General features: G+C 36.5%; 1 protein-coding gene across 1 annotated transcript in view; it reads right to left on the bottom strand.

Annotated features, from left to right (window-relative positions):
- Positions 1–27,835, bottom strand: part of LOC126092557 (ATP-dependent zinc metalloprotease YME1L-like) — a 220,348-nt gene that overhangs the window by 132,075 nt on the left and 60,438 nt on the right. The window contains exon 7 of the mRNA XM_049908222.1: positions 13,520–13,622. Coding sequence (XP_049764179.1) covers positions 13,520–13,622 — 103 coding nt within the window. The remainder of the gene's footprint in view (positions 1–13,519; positions 13,623–27,835) is intronic.

The raw sequence follows: 27,835 nt of genomic DNA, 5'->3' as shown, positions 1-27,835 counted from the left end.
AGTACATATGATACTTATGAAATTAGATGAAAAAGATTTATCACGTGCATTCAACACAACATTTCATGAGCTGCTCCTTGAGAAATTGGAAACTTATCGTATCAGAGGAATAGCCAAAAGACTCATACAGTCATACTTACAAGACAGATATCAGGTCACACAAGTCACACACAAAGTGGGCAATGTTATTAAGAAGTACAGCTCCAGTCCAGCTATAGTAAAGTATGGTGAGGCCCAAGGGTCAGTTCTGGGTCCTTTATTGTTCATACTATGTGTTAATTATCTGCCCACAGAAGACAACAGCAAGATACTTAACTATGTGGATGACACAACCGTTGTTAACTGGGGAACCAACAAGAATGATTTGGCCCAAAATTGTTCTGGTGTCTTATTTGGATTGAAGAATTACTTCCAAAACAATTACTTAAGCTTAAACATCAATAAAACAAATCTAATGGAATTTCAAATACACCACAAACAAGATGAAATGCAATGGAGTGTTGTGTCTGATAATGTTTCAGAATTAAAATTTAAAGATAAAACTTCCTTCCTTGGTGTAATGTTAGATCAGCATCTCTCTTGGTAGCATCATATTGATTTCCTATGACAAAAACTAAGCAAATCAATTTATGCAATGTGGACAATGTCACAATTTCTTAAATATGAGCAAATGGGTATAATCCACTACGTTTTAGTGTATCCGTACCTCACATATGGAATTGAAGTATGCGGATGTGCTGCTGCCAAGCATGTAAATAGGGTATTCATCCTTCAAAAAAAGGCAGTTAGGATCATGTGTAAGCTTAGATATAATGAGTCCTGCAATCCAGTTTTCAAAATTAAGAATTTACTAACACTCCCATCACTATTATTTATAAAACTGTTCAGCTGATGCTAAAATACAAGCGGTACAACATCTAAATAGAGAAGTGCACATGTACAATACTAGGAAGGATGATGATTATCACCTGGAAAGAAATAATAATCCCCTATTACATGAGGATTAAATTTTATAACAAACTTCCAAAAAAATTAAAAAGCTTAAGTGGAAGCTGGTATGAAATTGCCTTGAAGGAGTTCCTCTGCAATAAGTGTTTTTATAGTATTGAGGAATTCCTCTCAGAGGAGTACAATACTTTCATTTGTATAAATAGTATTCACATGTACCAAAAAAAAGCAACATAATTTTTTATCTGTAGACCTATTGTATATAATTGTTTCCCACAATGTTATAAGGTGAAATGATCAATATGTAAACTATCCAAAACAAGTCCTTGTATTTGCCCATGGAGAATAAATAAATAAACTATACATATATGTATGTGTAATGACAACATCCATACAAAGAAATTTGTCTACAGATGAATGAACACATAAATAAGTAAATAATGTTTGTTTTTTAACTTCAATTTGTAGATTTGGTTAGATTAGATTAGATTAGATTTACTTTCATTCCAATTGATCCATAGTGAGGAGGTCCTCCAGGATGTGGAACATGTCAGAAAAACAACAATACATGACAAATATTTATAACTAAAACAAATAAGCTAATGTACCATTCCACAGGTCCCAAGTGGAATGATCGTCATTTTTTAATGAACACTAAGAGTCATTTTACAAATACTAATGCACTGAATTTAAAATAAAAAAGTTTTTTATTTATTTATAAGGTAATAAACATGTAATACAACTACTGTAATACTTATTTACAATGAACACATTACTGCACTGAAATGGTGCAGAAGTTAGATTATACTTACACACTTACACACACACACACACACACACACACACACACACACACACACACACACAAATTTTCAGTGAACACATTACCGAACTGAAATTGTGCAGAAGTTATGTTGTACTTATATACAAATCAGTTGGTTTTACTAAGAAATTCATCAATGGAGTAGAAGGAGTTGGCCACCAATAAATCCTTTAGGCTTCTCTTAAACTGAATTTCATTGGTTATTAAGCTTTTTATGGCTGCTGGCAAGTTATTGAAAATGTGTGTTCCTGAATAATGCACACCTTTTTGTACAAGACTAAGTGACTTTAAATCCTTGTGAAGATTATTCTTATTTCTAGTATTGATTCCATGAATTGAGCTGTTGGTTTGAAAAAGTGATATATTTTTAATGACAAATTTCATTAAGGAATAAATATATTGGGAAGCTGTAGTTAATATCCCTAGTTCCCTAAAGAGGCTTCTGCAGGATGTTCTTGAGTTCACACCACATATAACTTACTGCACGTTTTTGTGCCCGGAAAACTTTAGCTTGGCTTGATGAATTATCCCAAAAAATAATCCCATATGACATTATGGAATGAAAGTAAGCATAGTATGCCAGCTTTTTCATTTTTATATCCCCTATGTCTGACAAAATTCGCATTGCAAACAGAGATTTGTTAAGATGCTTCAGCAGTTCTGTGGTGTGCTCCTCCCAGTTGAATTTATTATCAAGCTGTAATAATGCTCAAAAAAGTTTGTAATCAATGCAGTTAAACAAAAAATGAATTTACTGAATTTAGTGGCTACTGATTTGAATCAAACATCATCTGTCTTGTAACAAATCAACAGTGAGCTGAACCTGAATTTATCAAATTTCTTAGTATCATGCAAAATAACACTCCATACTGGATGTGCTGCTGCTAAAATGATGTCCGGGCAATCTGCCACATGAAATATAAGTAATTTTATATGATAAATGACTATCAGTCACTTACTCCTAATACTAATAACGAAACACAGAACATTTTCTATACATTAGTGTAACCATGAAGGTGGTTTGATGAGTCTGGAAAATTTCCATGAAAGAAGGGAACATTTTCATTCAACCTTCATCCATTAATGAATTTCAATGTGGTTGGATAAACACCAAAGACAAAGCACACTCTGGCCATCCAACTGAGGTCACCACAAAGGAAACCATTGCCAAAATCGATGATGGTAATGGAAGACTGCCAAAAGAAAATTCGTGAGATTGAAACAATGAAAACTCCAGGTTGGAATATAAACAATATAAGGAAAAGATAGATTTCTATTCACCACAAAGATGACACATTGTGTTGTAGACAGACACAATTAAAAGTCACTTACACATTAGCTTGTGGCCAAAGCCTTCTTCACAAAAGGAAACTTACATTCATTCACACAAGCAAGCACACCTCAAGCACACATGACCACCATGCAAATCAAGATGGCCGCTAGTGACAAGAGTAAATCGTGTCTGAAGTGCAATAAATTAATAAAAACCACGGAAATATTGGTGATCTGTGGATCATGGTGTAGAAAACAGTTTCACAGTGATTGTGTTGGTCTAAGCAACAGTGAAACACATCTCGTGAGAAATTCGAAAGAACGAATTAAGTTTTGTTGTGAAGCATGCAAGTCCGCCTTACATGTTCAGCTGACAAAAGAGGTAAGAACTACAACGGATTGGGAAGCTGTACAATATGTAAGGGAAAGTGCGTCAAGTGCAGAAGTGAGTAATATTAATGAGAAAAAAAGCTACAGCCACGTTGTAAAAAATAGTGTTTGTAATAATGGTAAAGGAGAAATCAAAAAGTTAAATGAACGATTAAAAAGTCTTCAGCTAGTTGCTGATATACTGAGACAAGATATCACTAAACTTGAGAACGAAAACCGTGAGTTAAAAACATTGGTTGCGAGCAGTAAATGCCAAAAGAGCATAAACAACTTAAACACGCATTGAAAGTAATGGTCAAAATTGCGTAAATAGGCCGAACTCAAATGCCAGTGAAAGTAACGGTCAAAACTGCGTAAATAGGCCTAACTCAAATGCCCTTCAAAGTGAAAACAGTGGCCTGAAGTGTGTAAACAATTCAAAAACTATTTCTTGTGTAATGCCAAACAAAGTGACTAAAAAAGTGCCTTGCTCACAACGAAATACATGGAATAAACCTAATCTCGTGTGCACAAACAAGTTTAGTGTGTTAACAGAAAGCAGCAGCAACTCCATAAACATTGAAAGTGAACAAGCCACCCAACGTGAAGATAAAAACATTGTAAGGAGCTGCAAAAACATCGCCAACAGCCAGAAACAGCAAACAAAGAAATACAATGTGCTTTTTCTAGCGGACAGCCATGGAAGAAAGCTAGCAAATATTTTACAGGATGTGAATACGGATCTTCGTGCAACTGGCATCGTAAATCTGGTGCGAGGACCGAAAATATTGTTGAAGGCATATCAGAACACAAGAATACAACAAGGGACAGTGACTTTGTTGTTTGTGTGACTGGTGCAGATGATGTCGCACATAATGAAGCCAAAAAGTGTATAACAGGTTTGAAAAAATTTTTAGATATAAGTAAGGTGGAAAACACTATTGTTGTAACGATACCTCAAAGACACGACGTGATATATAATTCATGTGTTAACAAAGAGATTCGTAAAACAAATATTAAAATCAAACAACTATGTTCCATTTATGCTAAATGCAATGTAGTGGATATTAGCAGACTTGAAAGAAATTTGTACACTGAACATGGTGAGCACCTAAATTACCATGGGAAAACATTTTTGTGTCAGGAGATAAACCAAGTTATAAATGAAATACGAGCACACAGCAGCCTTGTCTTAAAAGACAGTCCCACAGAGCATGACTGTACACCTCCTTTTTTAGAGAAAACGACATTACAGACAAAGGAAAGTTAGAAACCACATTAAGTAGAAACTACAGCAGTCTAATTCATTCAGATAATTGTGAAACCCTAGATCATGTAGCGAAAATAAATGAATACAGAAGGTTCTGTGAAAGTAGAATATCATTATATAGCAGTGACAGTTTCCTCCTCCTTCATATAAATGTACAATCTCTTAGGTGTAAAATCAATGAATTACAATACTGGCTCGATAAAATCAACTGCAGTGTTCTGTGCATCAATGAACACTGGATGAAAGACACTGAAATAGACTTGTGTGTTCCTCTTAGTTATTCGTTAGTTACAAGCTACTGCAGAAAAAGTATTACATATGGTGGGGTCTCAATATATGTCAAAAGTGACCTTGAATTGCATTACTCAGTTATAGACCTTAGTAGAATATGCCTTGAAGCTACAATAGAAGCAGCCAGTGTGGTAATGCATGAACAGAAAACTGTAATTGTCTCAATCTATCGAATCCCAGGCTCTGATGAGATAGTATTTATAGAAAAAATTAATACTTTAATTTTGTTTTTGTCAAAATATAAACAGCATAGAATAGTAATTGTAGGTGATATCTTCTTTGAAAGATGGCTTCGCGTGTAGAAGTGTGTATAAATAGCTCCACGGTAAACGGCTACATATCGAGTATAAATTGTATAAAGTGCAATAACTACATCGCGAAAGGTATCAAGTTATGTGCAGTGTCGCAAAAATGGATTCATACAAAGTGTTTCGCGGGAACGGAAGAATGGGACGCGAAATGTGACTGTGGCATGGAATGCTGCGATCTACTAACGGTAGCTTTGTCAAGGTACGATAACTGCATAGAAGAAAGTGTTACTACATCGCTTCAGCAAGACCTTGTGCTTGCAAATCGTTACGTAAATAAGTTAGAGGAACTGATAAAGCAGCGGAATTATGACGATTTAAAAAACGAGTGTAATGAAAACATACCGGCAATTTTCGTTTCAAACAAAACTTCTGCTAGTAATAAACGAAATCTTTCTGGCGGTATGACATCGTCAGTAAATAGAGTGCAAAGCAAAATGGGTAATAAAGACACGACAGCACGAAATGTGAACTCAAAACATAAGACACGTGAAAGTGAATCTAGATCATCTGTGTGTTCTAACGAGAGAAATGTTTCTCCAAAGTGTACTATAAAAACGACGGAACGAGGGCACCTGGAGAACAACAAATATCAAGTCTGTGTATTAGGTGATAGTCATGCAAAGGGTGTGGCACAAATAATAAATGATCGGCAGTCGCAATTCAGAGTAACAGCCATTGTCAAACCTGGTGCTCCTCTTAAGGAAATAGTAAATAATTGTGAAAACTTAGTTAAGACTGGAACATGCTGTGTGCTAATAGGTGGAGCAAATGACATATACAAAAATGAAAGCCAAGTAGCGACAAGGGCACTTCAAACAACTCTAAAAAAGCTGTCAGATCTAAATTTAAAGGTTCTCGTTGTAAGTGTGCCACATAGACATGATCTAATCGAGGAATCATGTGTAAACAAAGAAATAAAGTCAACAAATAATAAATTCAGGAAGATCTGCTGTGCTTTTAAGTGTGCATCTTTTGTGGATGCAAACAGCTCAGTGAGAAATCATTTCATGAGGCATGGACAGCACAGGAACTATTATGGAAAAAAGATGATGGGTGAAAAGATACTAGAAGAAATAAGCCGCATAACAGTAGAAAAGTTCCCTAAAATCCCACTCCAAATGAGGACAGAAGCAGAAGAAATGAAAACCTTAACAAGAGCAACATTTGCTGAAGCACTAAAAACATCATCATCTGCTATTGTAAATATTAAAATGTCATCAGCTGCCACAGCTAGTATAAACAATCAATCAGCATCATCAACTTCAAGTAGGAAAAGCAACAGAAACAAGAAACCTGTGGTACATCAGGATTTTTGGTATCCAGCCATAATGAAAACTCCAAGATAACAGTGTTAAACGAAAGGAGAAATACCACCAGTGATCACTCCCCTGTTCTGAAGATTATGACTCTAAATGTGCAGTGCCTCAAGAACAAATATTGTGAACCTGAAATAGCAGTAAGTAACACCCAACCTGATGTCTTGTGTATTACAGAACATTGGTGTAAGGACCAAGAAATTAGTAGTATTCATATTAATCCATTTAAACTGGCAAATAATTATAGTAGGAAAATTGCAAAAGGTGGTGGAGTCGGTATTTACCTTAGACAAGAGTTAGAATTTAAAAAGAGATGTGAAGCAGAGAACTTAGGTATTGAAAAGTTTTTTGAAGCAGGTGCTGTCCAGCTCTATGGCCTGATGAAAAAAGTCATAGTCATAACAGTGTATAGGTCACCATGTGGAAACATAGAAGTCTTTTTTGATAAATTAGAATTGTTGCTAAATACTATTTACAAAAAAGAAACTGTGATTATTCTTTGTGGTGATTTCAAAATTAATCTTCTAGTTGAAAGTCAACAAAAAAGGCATATTAAAGAGTTTCAACATGTCACCACACATAAACAATTCAACTAGAATAACAAACACCTCCAATAGCCTCATAGATAACATTTTCTCAAATATGTCAGAAACTGACATAGAGATAACAAACATAGATTTAGGATTGTCTGACCACAATGCTCTCACCATTGAAATCCCTTTAAGGTCAAAGGAAGATAAAGGTGTAAATAATATTTACAAAAGAAACTTCTCTGTGGAGAGCTGTCATCAGTTCATAAGTATCTTAGAAAATGAAAATTGGTTAGATGTTTTGAAACAGTCAAGTACAGATGAGGCATATAGTGTATTTGCATTGATTTATATGATGAACTTTGAGATGTGTTTTCCAAAGAAACTGACCAGAGTCAAGTCTACTGGATACATCAAGTCAAGTTCTTGGATGACTCTTGGAATTATCTCTCTGACGTCGATCTGTTGTAGAATTTTAGAACATGTCTTTTGCTCGAGTATCATGTCGTTTTTGGAAACTCAGAATCTACTATGTAGGAATCAACATGGATTCCGGAAACAGCGATCGTGTGAAACCCAACTCGCATTATTTGTTCATGAAACCCAGAAAATATTAGATACAGGCTCCCAGGTAGATGCCATTTTCCTTGACTTCCGGAAGGCGTTCGATACAGTTCCGCACTGTCGTCTGATAAACAAAGTAAGAGCCTACGGAATATCAGACCAGCTGTGTGGCTGGATTGAAGAGTTTTTAGCAAACAGAACACAGCATGTTGTTCTCAATGGAGAGACATCTACAGACGTTAAAGTAACCTCTGGCGTGCCACAGGGGAGTGTTATGGGACCATTGCTTTTCACAATATATATAAATGACCTAGTAGATAGTGTCGGAAGTTCCATGCGGCTTTTCGCGGATGATGCTGTAGTATACAGAGAAGTTGCAGCATTAGAAAATTGTAGCGAAATGCAGGAAGATCTGCAGCGGATAGGCACTTGGTGCAGGGAGTGGCAACTGACCCTTAACATAGACAAATGTAATGTATTGCGAATACATAGAAAGAAGGATCCTTTATTGTATGATTATATGATAGCGGAACAAACACTGGTAGCAGTTACTTCTGTAAAATATCTGGGAGTATGCGTGCGGAACGATTTGAAGTGGAATGATCATATAAAATTAATTGTTGGTAAGGCGGGTACCAGGTTGAGATTCATTGGGAGAGTCCTTAGAAAATGTAGTCCATCAACAAAGGAGGTGGCTTACAAAACACTCGTTCGACCTATACTTGAGTATTGCTCATCAGTGTGGGATCCGTACCAGATCGGGTTGACGGAGGAGATAGAGAAGATCCAAAGAAGAGCGGCGCGTTTCGTCACAGGGTTATTTGGTAACCGTGATAGCGTTACGGAGATGTTTAACAAACTCAAGTGGCAGACTCTGCAAGAGAGGCGCTCTGCATCGCGGTGTAGCTTGCTCGCCAGGTTTCGAGAGGGTGCGTTTCTGGATGAGGTATCGAATATATTGCTTCCCCCTACTTATACCTCCCGAGGAGATCACGAATGTAAAATTAGAGAGATTAGAGCGCGCACAGAGGCTTTCAGACAGTCGTTCTTCCCGCGAACCATACGCGACTGGAACAGGAAAGGGAGATAATGACAGTGGCACGTAAAGTGCCCTCCGCCACACACCGTTGGGTGGCTTGCGGAGTATAAATGTAGATGTAGATGTAGAAATCATGTGAAAACATGAAAAAACTGAATTTAGAGTTGAGGGAGTGTACAAACATTGATTTTATAGAATATGTAAAGAGGTATAGGAAAATATACCGCAGAGTAATTGCAAATGCAAAGTTATTAAGTAATAATATGGAAATAAAACAGTCCAGAAATAAAACTAAAATAGCATGGGAAATTGTGAGAAAAGAAACCGGGGTACCTACCAAAGACAAGGAAATTATTCTAAAAGGTGAGGAGAATAAAATGGTAGATAAATATGCCATGCCTAATTATATAAAAAATTACTTTTTAAATGTACCCCAGACATTAAGCAGGAATCTTGGGGAGCAGATTAAGATGGAAGCACCCAAGGCAGCCAGCAGTATGATGGCAGTTCCAACAAACGAAAAAGAAGTTTTAAAAGTGATTAAAAGTCTGAAGTCCAAGATGTCAGCTGGAGTAGATGAGGTGCCAATAATATTAGTAAAGAAAACAGCTAATCAGATAGCGAAACCATTGACGCACATAGCAAACTTGTCAATGGCTGAGGGCGTGTTTCCACAAAAACTGAAAATTTCTAAAGTCATTCCCCTGTTGAAAAAGGGTGATAAACTTAAAATGGAAAACTACAGACCTGTCTCACTCCTCCCAACTTTCTCTAAAGTTTTAGAGATACTAATGAAATGTAGAGTCACACATTATCTTAATATGCACAATCTGATAAACAGTAATCAGCATGGATTTCAAGCTGGGAGAAGTACCAAAACAGCTGTACTAGAATACACAAAAGAAATAATCACTAAATTGGAAGAGGGAAATAGTGTAGTTGGGATAAATCTAGATTTGTCAAAAGCCTTTGACACTGTTGACCACATCATACTTTTGAAAAAGCTTGAAGCTATAGGTATCAGAGGACCGGTAAAAAAGTGGTTTGAGTCTTATCTGGAAAAGAGGATGCAGGTGGTTGCAATTACAGCACCAAATATTAATCAAAAATTAAACTAAGATCAGACCCAAGGGAGGTCACAGTAGGAGTACCTCAAGGAAGTGTATTAGGCCCCTTGCTGTCCCTCATTTATATTAATGATATTCAGGTGTCAGAGAGAAAAGCTAGAATCATGTTATTTGCTGATGATACTAGTTTAATAGTTAGTGATATGAAGCAGTCATTGCACAGTACTGTGGACCATGTCCTACAAGATATACAAAAATGGTTTAGTGCTAACAAGCTAACACTGAATGCAAAAAAAAAAACTAATTATGTGCAATATGGAAAAATAAGTGAACAGGATGACCTAAATCCCACCACGGAGGGCAAACAACTTGAAAGAGTACAGTGTGCAAAATTCCTGGGTATGCACATTGATGAGAAGATTAATTGGAAGGACCATGTGGTGAACTTAGCACTAAAACTAAATTCAGCATGTTTTGTGCTTAGAATAATTTCAAGAGTTTGTAGTAATGACTGTACCAGATTAGTATATTTTGGTTATTTTCAGTCCATTGCATCCTATGGGATAGTATTCTGGGGAAAAACAAATTGTCATCTAAATGAGATTTTCAAATTGCAAAAACGTGCTATTCGGATAATGACCCACAGCCCACCTCAAACACATTGTAGGCCCCTTTTTAAAGCATTGAAAATTTTAACAATTCCATCATTATACATTCTGAAATGTCTGTTGGTGATCAAAAGAAATCAGGACAAAATGAAAACCAATACAGACTTCCATAATTACGATACACGGCAATGTAAAGATCTCCACATACAAGCTGTAACAAGGACTCGAAGCCAGAAACATGTATGTAATCAAGGCATCAAACTTTTTAATGCACTACCAAAACATATCAAAGAGCTGGAAAATGAGGATAAATTTAAAACTGTTCTAAAGAACCACATGCTTGACAAATGCTATTACAGCATAAGTGAATATCTCTGCGCAACTGTATAAAATATATGTTTAAGTTAATGTGACAAATGAAATTACATCAGTGCATAATAAATTATGTTATAAAAACACTTATTAGTTGTATATTGTATTAAACATAAGACAGATTAGTATGAATTCAGCACAGATACAAATTTTGTAAAGATATTATATAGTTGTTAAAATGTACCCTGACAAAACCTATATCACAAATGTGATCATTGGGATGATAATAAATAAATAAATAAATAAACATAGATATAAGGGCAAAGAGAAAAAATGTAATTCATATGATTAACACTCTGAAGTCATTAAACTATTACTGTCTCAATGAAAAACCCACTAGACTGAACGCGTGCCTTGATAACATAATTAGCAATGTACAGAGAGACTCCATACAATGTGATGCGATAGAATTAGGAATATCAGATCATGCAGGGCTATGGCTTCAAATAGAAAAGTCAGCCTTCAGTTCTACAGAGAGAGAAGTGACATATAGAATTCTAGGTGAATCCAATGTAAACAAAATGATAAACCAGTTAAAAGAAATGGATTGGACTCATGTCATGGATAACAAGAAAACGATTAATAAATGTTTTTACATTTTCCTGACAGAGATCAAGCATATAGTAGAAATGACATGCCCCTTGGTAACCAAAAGGTACCAGAGTAATATTACTCATAAGCAACAAAATACTAACAAGTGGTACACCCCACAACTTAACAAACTCAGAATACTACTGACGATTATGAGAGACAAATCTCATAACAGTGATAGGGACAAGGAAAATTACACTAAAATGAGAAACCTTTACAGATTAGAAATACAAAATGCTAAGTGCTGTGCAAATGATGAATATATTTTAAAAATCTAAAAATAAATGTAAAGCTGCCTGGACTGTCATTAAAAGGAAAATAAATAATACCAACAAAGAAAGAGGTATCCCCATTGACTGCAATATTCTCAATGAATATTTTGTAAATAGCGTCACCACCCCACCCATCAATTCTGCCTCTGATACAGAAGCATTGCTCACTTGTGCAAAACAGACAAGAAGTGAGAAGTTCACTTGGACCCGAACCACATTAAATGATATTCATAAGTCAATAAACAAATTAAGTAATTCCAAAACAGAGGATTATTATGGACTCAGTAATCTCATCATTAAATGTATAGCAAAAGAAATTGAAATGCCACTTCTCTCATTATCAAACAGAGTACTTGATGAAGGAATATTCCCCGAGTGTCTTAAGCTCACAGTTACATTGCCTGTGTATAAAAAAGTAAAGAAACCTCCCAAATAACTACAGAGCCATTTCAATAGTACCAATCATATCCAAGTTAGTAGAAAATTGTGTACATAAGCAGATATACAGGTATTTTGGAACCAACAAAATTTTAAATGAACAACAGTTTGTCTTCAGGTCACACCTATCAACTGTAAAAGCAGTAGAAGCTTTGGTAAGCAATGTTTATGAAGGGTATGAAAAAAGGGTATCAATGTCTGGAACACTTATTGACCTAAGTAAAGCTTTTGACTCGGTGTCACATGACATACTCATCAAAAAGTTAAAATACTATGGCATTGAAGATGACACACTCCAACTATTCAGATCTTATCTAAGCAATAGGTTGCAACTTGTATATGCAAATAAGCAGAGGTCAGAAATACTCCCTATAGAAAGAGGAATACCCCAAGGCTCTGTTCTTGGACCTTTTCTGTTCATTGTCTATGTTAATGACTTCTCGAATTACATACCGTGTAAGAACATACTATATGCTGACGATATGACATTAATAAGTACAGGAGAGAACTTACAGAGTGTACTGGACAAAAATAGAGAAATGATGCAAATGGCTAATTACTGGTGTCAGGCTAACCAGCTGTGCATAAATCAAACAAAAACAGAAGAAATAATATTTAATCTCAAAGTAACTAAAAATGAAAACAAAACAGTGAAATTACTTGGACTAATCATAGACCAAAAGCTCTCATGGGGAGGACACACCAATTATCTATGTAGTAAACTAGCACGAGTACTTTTCTTATTGTATAAATTAAGAAACAGTGTGAGCAAGCAATTGCTACTCCACTCATACTATGCTTTTTTTCATTCCCAACTGCAATATGGAATATTGCTTTGGGAATTTTTCAATAAGTTACCATGCTCAGCTCGTACAGTACCACTAAATAAATATAAGAATACATTGCAAACCTGGCTAAAAAACAACAAATTCTATACAACTGAAGAATTCTTAGAAACTAATCATAAAAATATATGTTTTACCTAAGTTATGAAGAAAGTGTTGTGATATTATATAAGAAGCTAGTTATTTACTGTGATTCTTTTCTTATGTGTGTATTTAATTACTGTATAAAACATTGTTTTACATAATGCTGAAGAAAAGGCCTTTAGTTCCTTTTCTCCCCTTTCTGTAACTATTTGAATATTGTACTGAAACTAAAACCCTCTGTAAACTTTGACAAAGCCAATTGTATGAAAAATACTGAAAGGCTAATAAAAATATTCTATTCTATTCTATTCCATCTCTAGCAGCTCAGATACGAGCTCTGATGGGGTGAAAAAGCCGGAGGATTGCTGGACCAAGTGCATAACCCCCAAAAGAGGCTATGTTGATAAGGAAGGTGAGTTATTTATGAAACAAACAGTGTTTGTTGCTTTTTTTCAGGCTTTTCAAACCACCCTTGTAGAACGCAAACTATCAATTTTAGAGTAACTTACTGTTACTTCAACATCAAATCTTCCTGGACGGATAAGAGCTTTATCTAAACAATCCCTCCTGTTTGTAGCTCCAAGGACAATCACTCCTTCGTTCTGATCAAATCTGCAACAGAGAAAATATGTAGGAAAGACAAATTTAAATGGAGAACAAATAAGAGGAAAACGATAGATTATCCCAAACAGAAGAAATATCTGACAACAAAAACCATGTATATAGAAAACATGCACACAAAGGATATAATTATTTACTGCCTAGGAGTGGATAAAACAAAATACTCTCACATGCTGAATTCCATGCTTCACTACAAAGCAAAGGTAAAAATCTATTGCAGAAAGCACTAACTTCAAATGACTGCATATATGGATTGTACACAGCTTTTCTAAGTAACGAAATGCTTCAGAAGGAGCAATATCACCACTTCTGACTATTTCATATATTTTGCAGACTGTTGCTGCAGAGGAAATAGCAATGACTGAGTATGGTAGCGTAATAAAAATGTTTAATTTTCTGAAAATTTTTGACTGTCAAAGACAGTGATATGTGAACCTTCTTGTTAGTATCTACTCTAAAAAAAGATGTTAATGTCTATGAAACCATTATAAATACAATGGAGAATGAAACTTTTATAAATGTAAAAAACTCCCTTGTGATTGAGTCTGATAGACAACTAGTCTTGTTGGGAATTAGTTTTTTCTTGATTACTATCGCTGAACTGTATTTTTAAATGTGTCTGATTTGGATGTGTAGACTGAATGTCCATTAAATGTATAAAAAAATATTTTGTTGCATTAAGACTACTTCATTCAAGAACCTTTCCAAGTTGGATAAAAAAAAAGAGATAAATTTCATTTGGTAGAAGTGAGGTAATTAATTACATATGCTTTTCATTTGTTTCACAATTATTTCAAAAGTCATTTTGTGTGTAATTACTATTTGCATATTATATTCATTAGAGCCTACAGTCATTTATTTTTCTCAAAGTCTGATAACTTTTATGAGTGCATTTATTGCAATATTTCCACTGCCAGTAAAATACCAAACAAGTTGTTTTCAGGCTTTATGGATATAACTGTGATTGAACCAAAGATATAATGTGGCTCCAGTTTTGTTATTTATGTTACACCCAAAGACAGAATTTCAATAAATAATTTTACATAACATTTAATTCTTGATTATCAGATTCAAAATACAAAGTCAATTTTTCATAATCAAAGGCTGTAATGTTATAATTGGAAATGGTGACAGGATTGCCAGCACATTACAAAGTTTTATGAGTATATATATTGTAAAATTGAATGTTCTATAATTTTATTGTGTATCTTCTTTTTTATGTATCCACACACAAATGAGACAGACCACAACAAGGATAAAAACTAATTAACCAGGAAACATAAAGAGAATTTCAAATAAAAAATATCAAGGAAATTATGCACATTACAAATTGCAATACTTCAGGTAAGGAAGCCAAGTTTAAGACAAAAAATTTTGTGCTGTGAAATAGGGATTCAAAAGTAGATAAAAGTGGCATTTTTCTCTTTTTCTTGTGCTTTCTGAAAAAGTGTGTGAAATTTTAATAACTAGGATTCATTTATTAGTGTTAGACACCAAAAGATGGCAGAGTTTTGTTCAGACAAAAGTATCATGTCAAGCCATCATTAGATTGGTTTCTTTCCAAACCCTCATGGTATGATTAATAAAGCAAAATACTACACCCCTTGAGAAAAGTGAAGATTTTAATTTCAATTATTGAGTCATAATTCATGGAAATGGGAAAACTTGTGAACGAATGGACTGTACAAATTACTGCTGGTACACAACAGAGTATGAAGGAAAATTTTGTCCACCTCACAAGGAAACAGACTGCTAATATGAATGACATTTTGTTCACTTCACAGAGGAACTAACAGCAAGTATGGATGAAAATTTCAAAAGATTTGTAAATGAACAAGCAGTGCAAATTAGTACTAACATCCAACAGTGAATGATTAAGGTTTTCAAGTAACTCCCTAACAAACAATCTGCTCAGCTCAATAGATTAAATACAAACCTAGAAACTGTAATGACAGAATTAACCAGTTTAAAACTTACAAGCAAAGTTTATCAGAATTGTTAACGCAAAAAAATCAGAAATGATAGAACTGAAAGATAATCAATCAGAATTACAAAATATCATACAGTCATGAACTTCTCAGAGTAGCCACATGAATTTGTTAGCTGGCTGCATGATAAAGATGAACAGGTTACAGAGTGCTTAAGCACTCAGAGTAACAAGATCAATGACGAATTCATTAACTGTCTACACCAGAAAGATTCTCAGGTAAACAAATTTTCGAAAAATGAAATACAACTGGTCATACAGAATGTAAATGCACATGTTTCAGATAATTGTAAAGAAGATAGTGAAGGAGTTACAAATTTGGATTAGGTCACTTTAATACTATGGTCACACAGGAACTTCCGAAATGGAAGGAAAGTGTGGTGGCTCATGTAAGCAAGCAACAGCAGGAGCTATTCATTGTACATAATAATGTGGGCGAGACTTCTGCTGCTGCAGCTAGTGGCAACAATGACTACTACACTTTGCCACAACCAAAAACATTTTACCAGGAATCAAGTAAACACAAAAGCCCTTATGTGAACTACTCACAATGTGAGGCAGGGGCAGCGAATGCTCATACATGAAAGCCTTGAAAAACACAATCAGTTTCAGTTCTATATACCGAATAAAAAAGGACCACAGCCAGTTGTATAAAGAGTTTTCGTGGGTCCTCCCTAGGTCATGGACAGATGCCCAGGAAACACAATTTGTTGTATCGTATATTCAGGGTGATAGAGCCTTATGGGCATCTGAAATTATAGGCTGATGTGATTCATATGAACAATCTGAGAAAGCTTTTCTAGCTCAGTACTGGTCTCCCTGTATTCAGGAACATCTAAGAAAAGAATAAAAAATCCTTTTGTGTGTGTGTGTTCCCCTGCTGCCACTTGGTGAGTAGTATCGATTTACATTATATTATCAATAATTGATAATTTTTGTTGTTATAAGAAAAGAATAAGATAGCCTAAAATGTTCAACAATAAACAGGGAACTTAAAGAATATATTTCAAAAAATATATAAATAAAACTCGAAATTGGAATGATCCAGTACTGACTAGGGACGTGATATGTATTCTCAAGGTAAAATTGGTTCTGCACCTAAAATAATAACAGTTCCATGCTTCCAAAACAGATATTGAACAATTTATGTCAATGGTTTATTCAACTGATTTGGTGGATAGTGGAAATCATGCTTTGCATCAATGTCTTAAAACAAACCCCCTTCAGAGGAAGACAGAACACAAATAGATAGCAAGGATCACTCCGAAATATCTGATGAGCACAATTCAGTCACAGACAATTCAGTTTAATTCCGTGATACTGTTACGATGGAAAATTTGTCTTTTTAGAGTCTTTAACTTGTTATTATGAAGTCTGTAAGATTTGGAACTGACGTTATTCTGTCCGTAAGGGCAACAGGATTTACTTTAGTCAGACATGTTGTCCTTCAGTAACAAACATTATAAATACACAACATACATTTAAACTTTAGTTGTGAAAATTTTAGTCCTGCATTTCTTGCAAGTCTTAATGAGTATCCTTAAAAGTTAATCACATTCACACTAAACGTTGCCGGCCGCGGTGGCCATGCGGTTCTGGCGCTGCAGTCCGGAACCGCGGGACTGCTACGGTCGCAGGTTCGAATCCTGCCTCGGGCATGGGTGTGTGTGATGTCCTTAGGTTAGTTAGGTTTAAGTAGTTCTAAGTTCTAGGGGACTTATGACCTAAGATGTTGAGTCCCATAGTGCTCAGAGCCATTTGAACCACACTAAACTTTTGCCATACACTTACTTGTCTTACAGGCAAATCAGATCACTGAATATAACATTTTAGCTCTGAAGCAAGTGGTGTCATTAAGTAGAGTACCTAACTGAATAGTCAAACATGCACACACTATTTAAATCTACTGAGTGCAGACAAAAATATTACAGAAAATATGTTGTTATTGTTGTGGTCTTCAGTCCTGAGACTGGTTTGATGCAGCTCTCCATGCTACTCTATCCTGTGCAAGCTGCTTCATCTCCCAGTAAGTACTGCAGCCTACATCCTTCTGAATCTGCTTAGTGTATTCATCTCTTGGTCTCCCTCTATGATTTTTACCCTCCACGCTGCCCTCCAACACTAAACTGGTGATCCCTTGATGCCTCAGAACATGTCCTACCAACCGATCCCTTCTACTAGTTAAGTTGTGCCACAAACTCCTCTTCTCCCCAATTCTATTCAGTACCTCCTAATTAGTTATGTGATCTACCCATCTAATCTTCAGCATTCTTCTGCAGCACCACATTTCGAAAGCTTCTATTCTCTTCTTGTCCAGACTACTTATCATCCATGTTTCACTTCCATACATGGCTACACACCATACAAATACTTTCAGAAACGACTTTATGTCACTTAAATCTATACTCGATGTTAACAAATTTCTCTTCTTCAGAAACACTTTCCTTGCCATTGACAGTCTACATTTTATATCCTCTCTACTTCGACCATCATCAGTTATTTTGCTCCCCAATTAGCAAAATTCCTTTACTACTTTAAGTGTCTCATTTCCTAATCTAATTCCCTCAGGATCAACCAATTTAATTCGACTACATTCCATTATCCTCGTTTTGCATTTGTTGATGTTCCTCTTATACCCTCCTTTCAAGACACTGTCCATTCCGTTCAACTGCTCTTCCAAGTCCTTTGCTGTCTCTGACAGAATTACAATGTCATCGGCGAACCTCAAGGTCTTTATTTCTTCCCCATGGATTTTAATACCTACTCCGAAATTTTGTTTTCTTTACTTTACCACTTGCTCAATAGACAGATTGAATAACATTGGGGAGCGGCTACAACCCTGTCTCACTCCCTTCCCAACCACTGCTTCCCTTTCGTGCCCCTCGACTCTTATAACTGCCATCTGGTTTCTGTACAAATTGTAAATAGCCTTTTGCTCCCTGTATTTTACCCCTGCCACCTTCAGAATTTGAAAGAGAGTATTCCAGTCAACATTGTCAAAAGCTTTCTCTAAGTCTACAAATGCTATAAATGTAGGTTTGCCTTTTCTTAATCTAGCTTCTACGATAAGTCGTAGGGTCAGTATTGCCTAACATGTTCCAATATTTCTACAAAATCCAAACCAATCTTCCCTGAGGTCGGCTTCTGCCAGTTTTTCCATTCATCTGTAAAGAATTCACAATAGTATTTTGCAGCCATGACTTATTAAACTGGTAGTTCGGTAATTTTCACATTGGTCAACACCTGCTTTCTTTGGGATTGGAATTATTATATTCTTCTTGAAATCTGAGGGTATTTCTCCTGCCTCATACATCTTGCTCACCAGGTGGTAGAGTTCTGTCATGACTGGCTCTCCCAAGGCTGTCAGTAATTCTAATGGATTGTTGTCTACTCCCGGGGCCTTGTTTCGACTCTGGTCTTTCAGTGCTCTGCCAAACTCTTCATGCAGTATCATATCTCCCATTTCATCTTCGTCTACATCCTTTTCCATTTCCATAGTATTGCCCTCAAGTACATCGCCCTTGTATAGACACTCTATATACTCCTTCCAACTTTCTGCTTTCCCTTCTTTGCTTAGAACTGGGTTTACACATGAGCTCTTGATATTCATGCAAGTGGTTCACTTTTCTCCAAAGGTCTCTTTAATTTTCCTGTAGGCAGTATCTATCTTACCCCTAGTGAGATAAGCCTCTACATCCTTACATCTGTCCTCTAGGCATCCCTGCTTAGCCATATTGCACTTCCTGTCGACCTCATTTTTGAGACGTTTGTATTCCTTTTTGCCTGCTTTATTCACTGCATTTTTATATTTTCTCCTTTCATCATTTAAATTCAATATAATTATTATAATAATAATAATAATTTTATTGTCGTTCAGCTGATTACAGCAATAGACAAAGTCAAGAGCATATATTTCTACATAAACTACTATATCGAAGTAAATTGGTTTACATAAAATAGGTACACGTTAGAATACAGTATTTTCATCTTCAAGGAATTCATCAATGGAGTACAACGGATTGTTCACTAGTAGCTTGTATAATTTAGCTTTAAAGATATTTACAGGCAGTTCTTTAAAGTCAGCACTTAGTCTATTAAACTTCCTTAGTCCAAGAACTAGGTAAGAGTTATGCGATTTTGATAATTATGATATGGGACGTCTACAGATGTTCTGTTTCTAGTATTATGGCTATGAATATCACTTCTCAACACAAAATTAGACACATTGTTTCTAATGTACATTAAAACATTGTAGATGAATAAGTTTACTACTGTAAGACACTGCAATTTAATAAACAGAGGTTTACAATGTTTTGTTTTATCAGAATCCGTTATTATTCTTATTACTTTCTTCTGTAAAAGTAAAATGTCATTTACATGACAGCTACTACCCCACAATAAAATTCCATAAGAGATGATGCTTTGGAAGAAGGCAAAATATGCTGATCTCACATAGTCATTGGGAACATGTCTTTTTAAATTTCTAATTAGATAAATAACTCTTGAAAGCCTAGCCAATATATTTTTAATGTGTGGTTCACACGTCAATTTATTGTCAATAGTAACACCTAAAAATTTAACAGTTTCTAATTCCTGGTAGTTAGGAATCTCTCTGAGGCTAAAGTAAAGTGTCTAGGTTTTGTTTTCATTTAGCAAGAAGCCATTAGCTTTGAACCATAATGAGTACTGAGCAAGGGTATTTTCGGTCAGTGTTTTCAGTGTACCTAGATCAGAGCTTTTATGTAGAAAAGTTGTGTCATCAGCATACAATATTGTATGAGAATTTATGAATAAGGGCAGGTCATTAATCATTAGTATAAACAATAAAGGTCCAAGCACCGACCCTTGAGGCACTCCATACCTAACATTAACCAAATGTGATTTCTCCCTACCAATGCACACAACTTGTTGACGGTTCTCTAGAAAAGACCTGAACATATTTATACTGTTGTCATCAAAACCATAGTCAACTAGCTTATTCAGCACAGTGTCATGCTCTACACAGTCAGGTCACAAAATGTAGCCTGGGCATAGTCCCTAGCCTCGAACACATCTAGGACTAATTTTACGAGGGAGTCCATTGCATCTGTTGTGGATTTACCTTTCCTAAATCCAAACTGTTTATCACTAATTATATTTAGTTTACCCAAGTAGGCACTAACTTGCTCATACATAATCGTTTCTAAAATTTTTGAAAAAACTGGGGTCATGGATATAGGTCTGTAACTAGCGGGACAGTTCTTTTCCCCTTTTTTGTATATGGGCACAACTCTAGAAATTTTTAGTATGTCGGGGAACTTACTTTCAACTAGGCATTTGTTAACACAAAAGGTTAAAGGATAAATCACACAATCAATAACATATTTCAACAAATTACATGACATCATAGTAATCAACACTAACTGAAGGTTTGAAATTTTTCACTATTTTTAGGATATTATTTGGGCTCACTTCTGTGAAAGTGAAGGTGCTTGGGGGAAGCTTTTCAAAGCAGCTGTCCATAATACTAAGTGCATTTTCAGGTGGTTTCATTATTGAACTACTAATTTCTTCAATGGACTGAATGCAATATTTATTAAATTCTTCTGGGGTAATGGCAATTTCCTCTTTGTGTTTAGTGTGTGCAATGGAGTTTATTACACTCCAGGCCTTCTTGCATTTATTGTTAGATTTTTCAATGTTTACTATGTTATGCAGTTTCTTTGCTTCATTTATTGCCTTCCTGTACTTGCATTTAGCTTTAGCATACAGGTCTTTATACAGCTCTGATTTACTGGTTTTGTACAGACTAGAATAAAGCATAAAAGTATTTTTCAGTTGCCCTAACTGTGGAGTATACCATTCCTTCGTATTCCTTTTCTTGTAATTACTACTAATATTCGCTGTACATTTTTTCAGAGGGATGCTATTTTCAAATACATTTAAAAAGATGGAGAAAATCTTTGTGAATACAATATCAGCTGAACAGTGTTGAAGCCTAATAAAACATATGTCCCAACTGAAATAAGTGAGAGCATGTCTAAACCTATCCATCCTCTCTCTGCTCACTGGTCTAGTAATCACAGTTTTAGATTCTGGTTTGGTGCAGTCTGAAGTTATATTATTAAGACTAAGATATACTGCATCATAGTCTGAGAAAGGGAAACTAATTACATCAGTGGACATACAAGTTCTCTTAATATTTGTAAATATATTGTCTAGACAGGATGAGCCTCTGGTAGGTTTGCAGTTAACATAGTACATGTTAAATTGTCGAAGCACATATTTGAGCTCTGTCACAGTTTTTCTGTCCTGCAGGACATCAAAACTTGAATTGATATCCCTTCCAATGACAACATTGTATTTTTTACATTTCGGTATAACATGTACTTTAAGAGTTCCTCAAGTTTCTCCAGAAAGATATGGGGCTCACCACTAGGTGGCCTGTACACTACTACTACCATTAGCTTAAGGCTCTCAATTATTAGACCTGACATTTCAAAATGCATTTCGTCACAAAGGGTATTGAGATCTATCCTGCCACAGTTTGGTGCAAGAGGTGTTTTTGCATATATTGCTACCCCACCACGTAAGTACTGTTTTCTGCAATAGCAACTTAGTAGTGTGTAATCATCCAATACTTTGTACCCAAGCTCATCCTCTTTACACCAATGTTCACTTAAACATAGAATATCTATCATGTTTTCATTTGAAAATTCGTTGACAATTAAGTTTTTATCTGCCATGCCCTGAATATTGAGGTAGCATATTTTAAACTCTACTTTAGGCATTTCTTTTTTTGCGTATTCTCTTAGTTGACATGACCTACTGTTACTGCATGAAAGTTGACCAGGTTGTGTCCTTATGTTACTAGAACACCCAACCTGATCTATGCATACAAGTTTTTTGTCATCTCAGTTGAAACATAATCCAAACACATTACTGGTCTTGTTTCCTTCTCTAGCTTATCCAATACTATTCCGATAATTGTATCACTTAAAACACATTTACCTAGATAACTGAAATGTTGACCATGCTTGGTATGCCATTCCCTGCTACAACTACTGGTGTTAATTAGGGAAACATTCTTAAAAAGCTTACAGATAGCTTTGTACTCCTTGTTTGTCTGCTCCACTTCCTTATTCACACATGACCACTGGGGCAAATCATGTCGATGTGGCACATTAACAACAATCACGTTGGTGTGGGTTAACATTCCGAGAGTCTTCTTCAGTGTCGAAGTAGCAATCTTCCTTTCGTTTCTGCTGACGTCGTTTGCTCCGGCCATTACCACTACAAAGTCTCTGTCCGCGAGGACTGTGCTTTCTTTCTTGATTGATGTTGAAACATCTCGTAAACCAGCTCCTGATTTAACAGTACCTTCTATTTCAAACTCGTTGATCACACGAGGTCCGCTTTCCATTAACATAGCTGCTAATCCTCTGGCGTAACTGTCTGAATAAATCTTGATTTTACGTTTTTTCTTATAGCTTCCTTGGCTGTTTGCTAAGTTTTGAGAGTCCTGCACCACCTTATCAGATGAGTGTGCTGATACAATTTCTATGTCATCTGTGTTTTGAAGCGAATTATATTTGTTATTTAATGGTAACACAAAGTCCTGCCTATGTTTATTGTTAATATGTTTGTAAGTGCCCCCCTTCGATTTTACAGTTACCCATCTACTGCTAGGCCTGTTGTGAGCCGTTTTAGTCGTAGCTTCACTTTCTGGCAATCCTTCCATAGGTTTGGGGATATTAAGACATACCTGATGACCAATCTCTTCCAATTTAAGCTTGAGTCTTCTGTTTTCATCACTCAGAATTTTTGTGTCCTCTCGCAGCTCAGCAATAATTAACAACAGATCATTTTTGGAGGATGAAGCACCGATTTTCACATCTTTGGTTTTAGTTTCACCACGCCATTGCTCCGACTTGTGTGGATTTAATTCATATTTCTCGTACAGTTTTTTTAATTCGTCCTGTAAGAGTCCAATAATTGTAATATATGATAGGTTTTCCTTTTTGATACTGTCGGTCTTCCTTGCTGCATCACACGTACACGTTTCTTGACCATTAAGGGATGCAGCCCTTTGTTTACAATCCGCACAGTTCCACATAGTCGCACAATTATCGTCGCTTCTCAGTGAAGGATCAACCTTTCCGCAACGAAAATGAAATTTATGGTTACACTGGACACAGATGAAGCCACTTTTAACAGGTTTCGTGCACTTTTTGCAAGATAGACACTGTAAAACACTATTTTCGTGAACTTCTATATTCAATACTTCCGCAACTGACGCCATCTTCTGTCACCCAAGGATTTCTACTAGTCCTCGTCTTTTTACCTATTTGATCCTCTGCTGCCTCCACTACTTCATCCCTCAAAGCTACCCATTCTTCTTCTACTGTATTGCTTTCCCCCATTCTTGTCAACTGCTCCCTTATGCTCTCCCTGAAACTCTCCCTGAAACCTCTGGTTTAGTCCATTTATCCAGGTCCCATCTCCTTAAATTCCCACCTCTTTGCAGTTTCTTCAGTTTTAATCTACAGTTCATAACCAATAGATTGTGGTCAGAGTCCACATCTGCCCCTGGAAATGTCTTACAATTTAAAACCTGGTTCCTAAATCTCTGTCTTACCATTATATAATCTATCTGAAACCTGCCAGTATCTCCAGGCTTCTTCCATGTATACAACATTCTTTTATGATTCTTGAATCAAGTTTTAGCTATGATTAAGTTGTGCTCTGTGCAATATTCTACCAGGCGGCTTCCTCTTCCCCTCAATCGATATTCACCTACTACATTTCCTTCTCTCCCTTTTCCTACTATCAAATTCCAGTCACCCATGACTATTAAATTTTCATCTCCCTTCACTACCTGAATAATTTCTTTTATCTCATCATACATTTCATCAATTTCTTCATCATCTGCAGAGCTAGTTGGCATATAAACTTGTACTACTGTAGTAGGCATGGGCTTAGTGTCTATCTTGGCCACAATAATAGCTTATCCGCACTCCTATTTTTTTATTCATTATTATACCTACTCCTGCATTACCCCAATTTGATTTTGTATTTATAGCCCTGTATTCACCTGACCATAAGTCTTGTTCCTCCTGCCACCGAACTTCACTAATTCCCACTATATCTAACTTTAACCTATCCATTTCCCTTTTTAAATTTTTTAACCTACCTGCCCGATTAAGGGATCTGACATTCCACGCTCCAATCCGTAGAACACCAATTTTCTTTCTCCTGGTAACGACGTCTTCTTGAGTAGTCCCCACCCAGAGATCCGAATGGGGGACTATTTTACCTCCGGGATATTTTACCCAAGAGGACGCCATCATCATTTCAACGATACAGTAAAGCTGCATGCCCTCGGGAAAAATTACTGCTGTAGTTTCCCCTTGCTTTCAGCTGTTTGCAGTACCAGCACAGCAAGGCCATTTTGGTTAGTGTTACAAGGCCATATCAGTCAATCATCCAGACTGTTGCCCCTGCAACTACTGAAAAGGCTGCTACCCTTCTTCAGGAACCACACATTTGTCTGGCCTCTCAACAGATACCCCTCCGTTGTGGTTGCACCTAAGCTACAGCTATTGTATCACTGAGGCGCGCAAAAAATATATCACAAAATATAAAAATACCTGTAAATAGAGTGTGTAAATTAAGATTACAATAACATTCCCTTGGTAACTGAACAGTGTGCTATTTGATATGAAATGTGTTACTAAATATTTCTCATACTAAATTGTAGGAAGCACAAGTAAAAAATTTATATACAATAATTTAACCGTGGCACTATGTAGATTACAATTTGCAATTTTTTCCTTGGCTGCCAAACAGTGGGAATGCCTGATAATGAGTGGGTGAGAACTGAGGGAAGAGCGTTTCCCATCCATACAATAAAATATGTTCATTCAGATATGTAGGTTTGGAGATATACCAACTTCATTAATAAAAATCATGGTGGCCAGCTTTGTGAAGGCAGATGAGTAGCAGCTTGCTTGTGGGCAGTACATGTGGTAATGGTGAATATCAAACATAAGAAAGAGATTGCACAACAGGTATTAGAGGATTCCAATATCTGCTTCTTCCAGAAATGCAATTTGTTAGTTAGACAAAGACCAAGATTCACTTAATTCTATGAAAAAATTAAACACCATATCCTTAAAAAATAGTTTTCACATTGTCAGTGTTGGTATTTCTTGTTTCTAGGACACTGAGATTCTTGGCATATCTTGTGCTGTGAATGTTTTGATTCAGTTTCTGTATGGGATAGGCCATGCATGGAAACAATGTTGTTCACAGTGGAGTGCAAGGAATCTTGCCACAACACCACCTGTTGGTGGCAGTGCTGCCTGCTTGCAATCCACTTATCTGTGCACACATTGTGGAGTATGTTGAGCACATGCAGCAATCTGTTACCGTTCTCGCTCTGCAAATGGTGCACAAACCTCCCACGTCAGCTGCTTCGCACTGCCTTTAGGGTGCAACATCATTCTTGTTCATTTAGTGTGTGAGACATCCAGTGCAAGTTCAAAGGATTCACTGAAACAACAGCAAGTGTAGTGTTCCACTAACACTCATTGACTCATCCTTGGATTATACAACACACACACACTTAAAAACGATTACAGCAGTTGCAGAAGGGTGAGTACTAAACTGGTTCTTTTTACTGCAGCAATAAATGTCACTCCTTGTACAGTGCAAGGGCAGAGTTTACAGTATTGAATACTGATCACTGTTAACAGAGGCACAACCTATACACTCCCTGTAGAGCACAGAAGCTTTTCTATCACTGAATTAAAATTCATGTGCAGACAAGGCCTTAATCGTTGTACACAAACATCATTAATGAATGCACACATTTACAATAGTTAACTTAACCAAGGACCTCCATATTAATCTAAAAAATAATTAAATTAACAATAACATCAATTTCACTGTATTTACAAATGTTTTTCCCCATATCAAAATTGATTGATTGATACATTCAACCCATGTATAACCTGAATCATACAAAATGCAAAACCTTTGGTTTATCACATGCCAGATTTCTAGACGAGAGCCCATAGCACTGTAAAAAGCTGCTGGCAGCTACACGGGTAGCAGAGGCTGTGGGGCGTGGACTGGGTGGCTTTTAGGTTAGAAGGCCTCGGGAAAGTACGGGGTGGGCTGCAATCTCAAAGGGTGCATGGCAAATACAGTACGTGCTTGGATCAAGGAACAGTCAGAATTGTAGTTGTAAATTGTTGTAGCTGTGCTGCGAATGTTCCTGAGCTTCAAGCGCTAATAGAAAGCACAGAAGCTGAAATCATTATAGGTACAGAAAGCTGGCTAAAGCCTGAAATAATTTCTGCAGAAATTTTTACAAAGTCTCAGACGGAGTTCAGGAAAGATAGTGTGCTCCCTGCCATCGTTGGATAAGCAGCTGTCAGCAGCAAGTTGTATACTCCTAGCTTACTTATTTGTTACATAGTTTAATTCTTAATTTCTTTGCGTGTTTTTGGGTACTTACATTGTTTAATTCATAAATTTCGTGCGTATTATAGTATTTGAGAGTTGTAGCATCGCGCTGTAGTACCTGAATAGTGTAAATTTGCGTAGTGTGGCCTGAGTTCCCCATTGGTGCACATCGACAGCGCAGAAAGATACGTATATAGCTTCTTTTCTATGTTTACTTTGTAGATTCTGTGTGTGAGTTTCATATAGGAGGTGTAATTTCGAGTTTTAGTCACTGTAATCGTAAATTCAGGCAGATTGTAGCGCAGTCGTTAGGCATTTGTACAGGTTAGTTCATACATTCTTTGCATGTTTCCCTTGCATTATCTAGGCAAAGACTCGTGTTTCAGTAACTGTTGTTCAACATTGATTAGAATGGAGAGGAACTGTGATTGATGTGTTCAGATGAGGGCTGAGGTGGCATCCCTTCGCTCACAGCTGCAGGCGGCGCTGACTTTGGTCACGCAGCTTGAGGCTGTTGCCAATGGGCACCACTGTAGGGAGCCAGACTTGGGTATCACAGGGATGTCAACCTCGTCCCGTCTGTCCCCAGGTTGGTCTGCCGCTGTGATTGCTCCGGTTGCTGCCCGCAGTGGGGATGAGCCCTTGCCGGTGGTTGATTGGGAGGTCGTTCCAAGGCATGGCAGGCAGCAAAAGACATCCCCAGTGCGTCTGACAAACAGGTTTCAGGTACTGTCTCTGGTTGAGCCAGATGCAGCTGCCTGCCCTG

This window comes from Schistocerca cancellata, chromosome 1 (assembly GCF_023864275.1).
Source record: "Schistocerca cancellata isolate TAMUIC-IGC-003103 chromosome 1, iqSchCanc2.1, whole genome shotgun sequence".
NCBI classification, from domain to species: Eukaryota; Metazoa; Arthropoda; class Insecta; order Orthoptera; family Acrididae; genus Schistocerca; species Schistocerca cancellata.
Note: the sequence above shows the minus strand (reverse complement) of the source record. Positions and strands in the feature narration are given on the sequence as shown.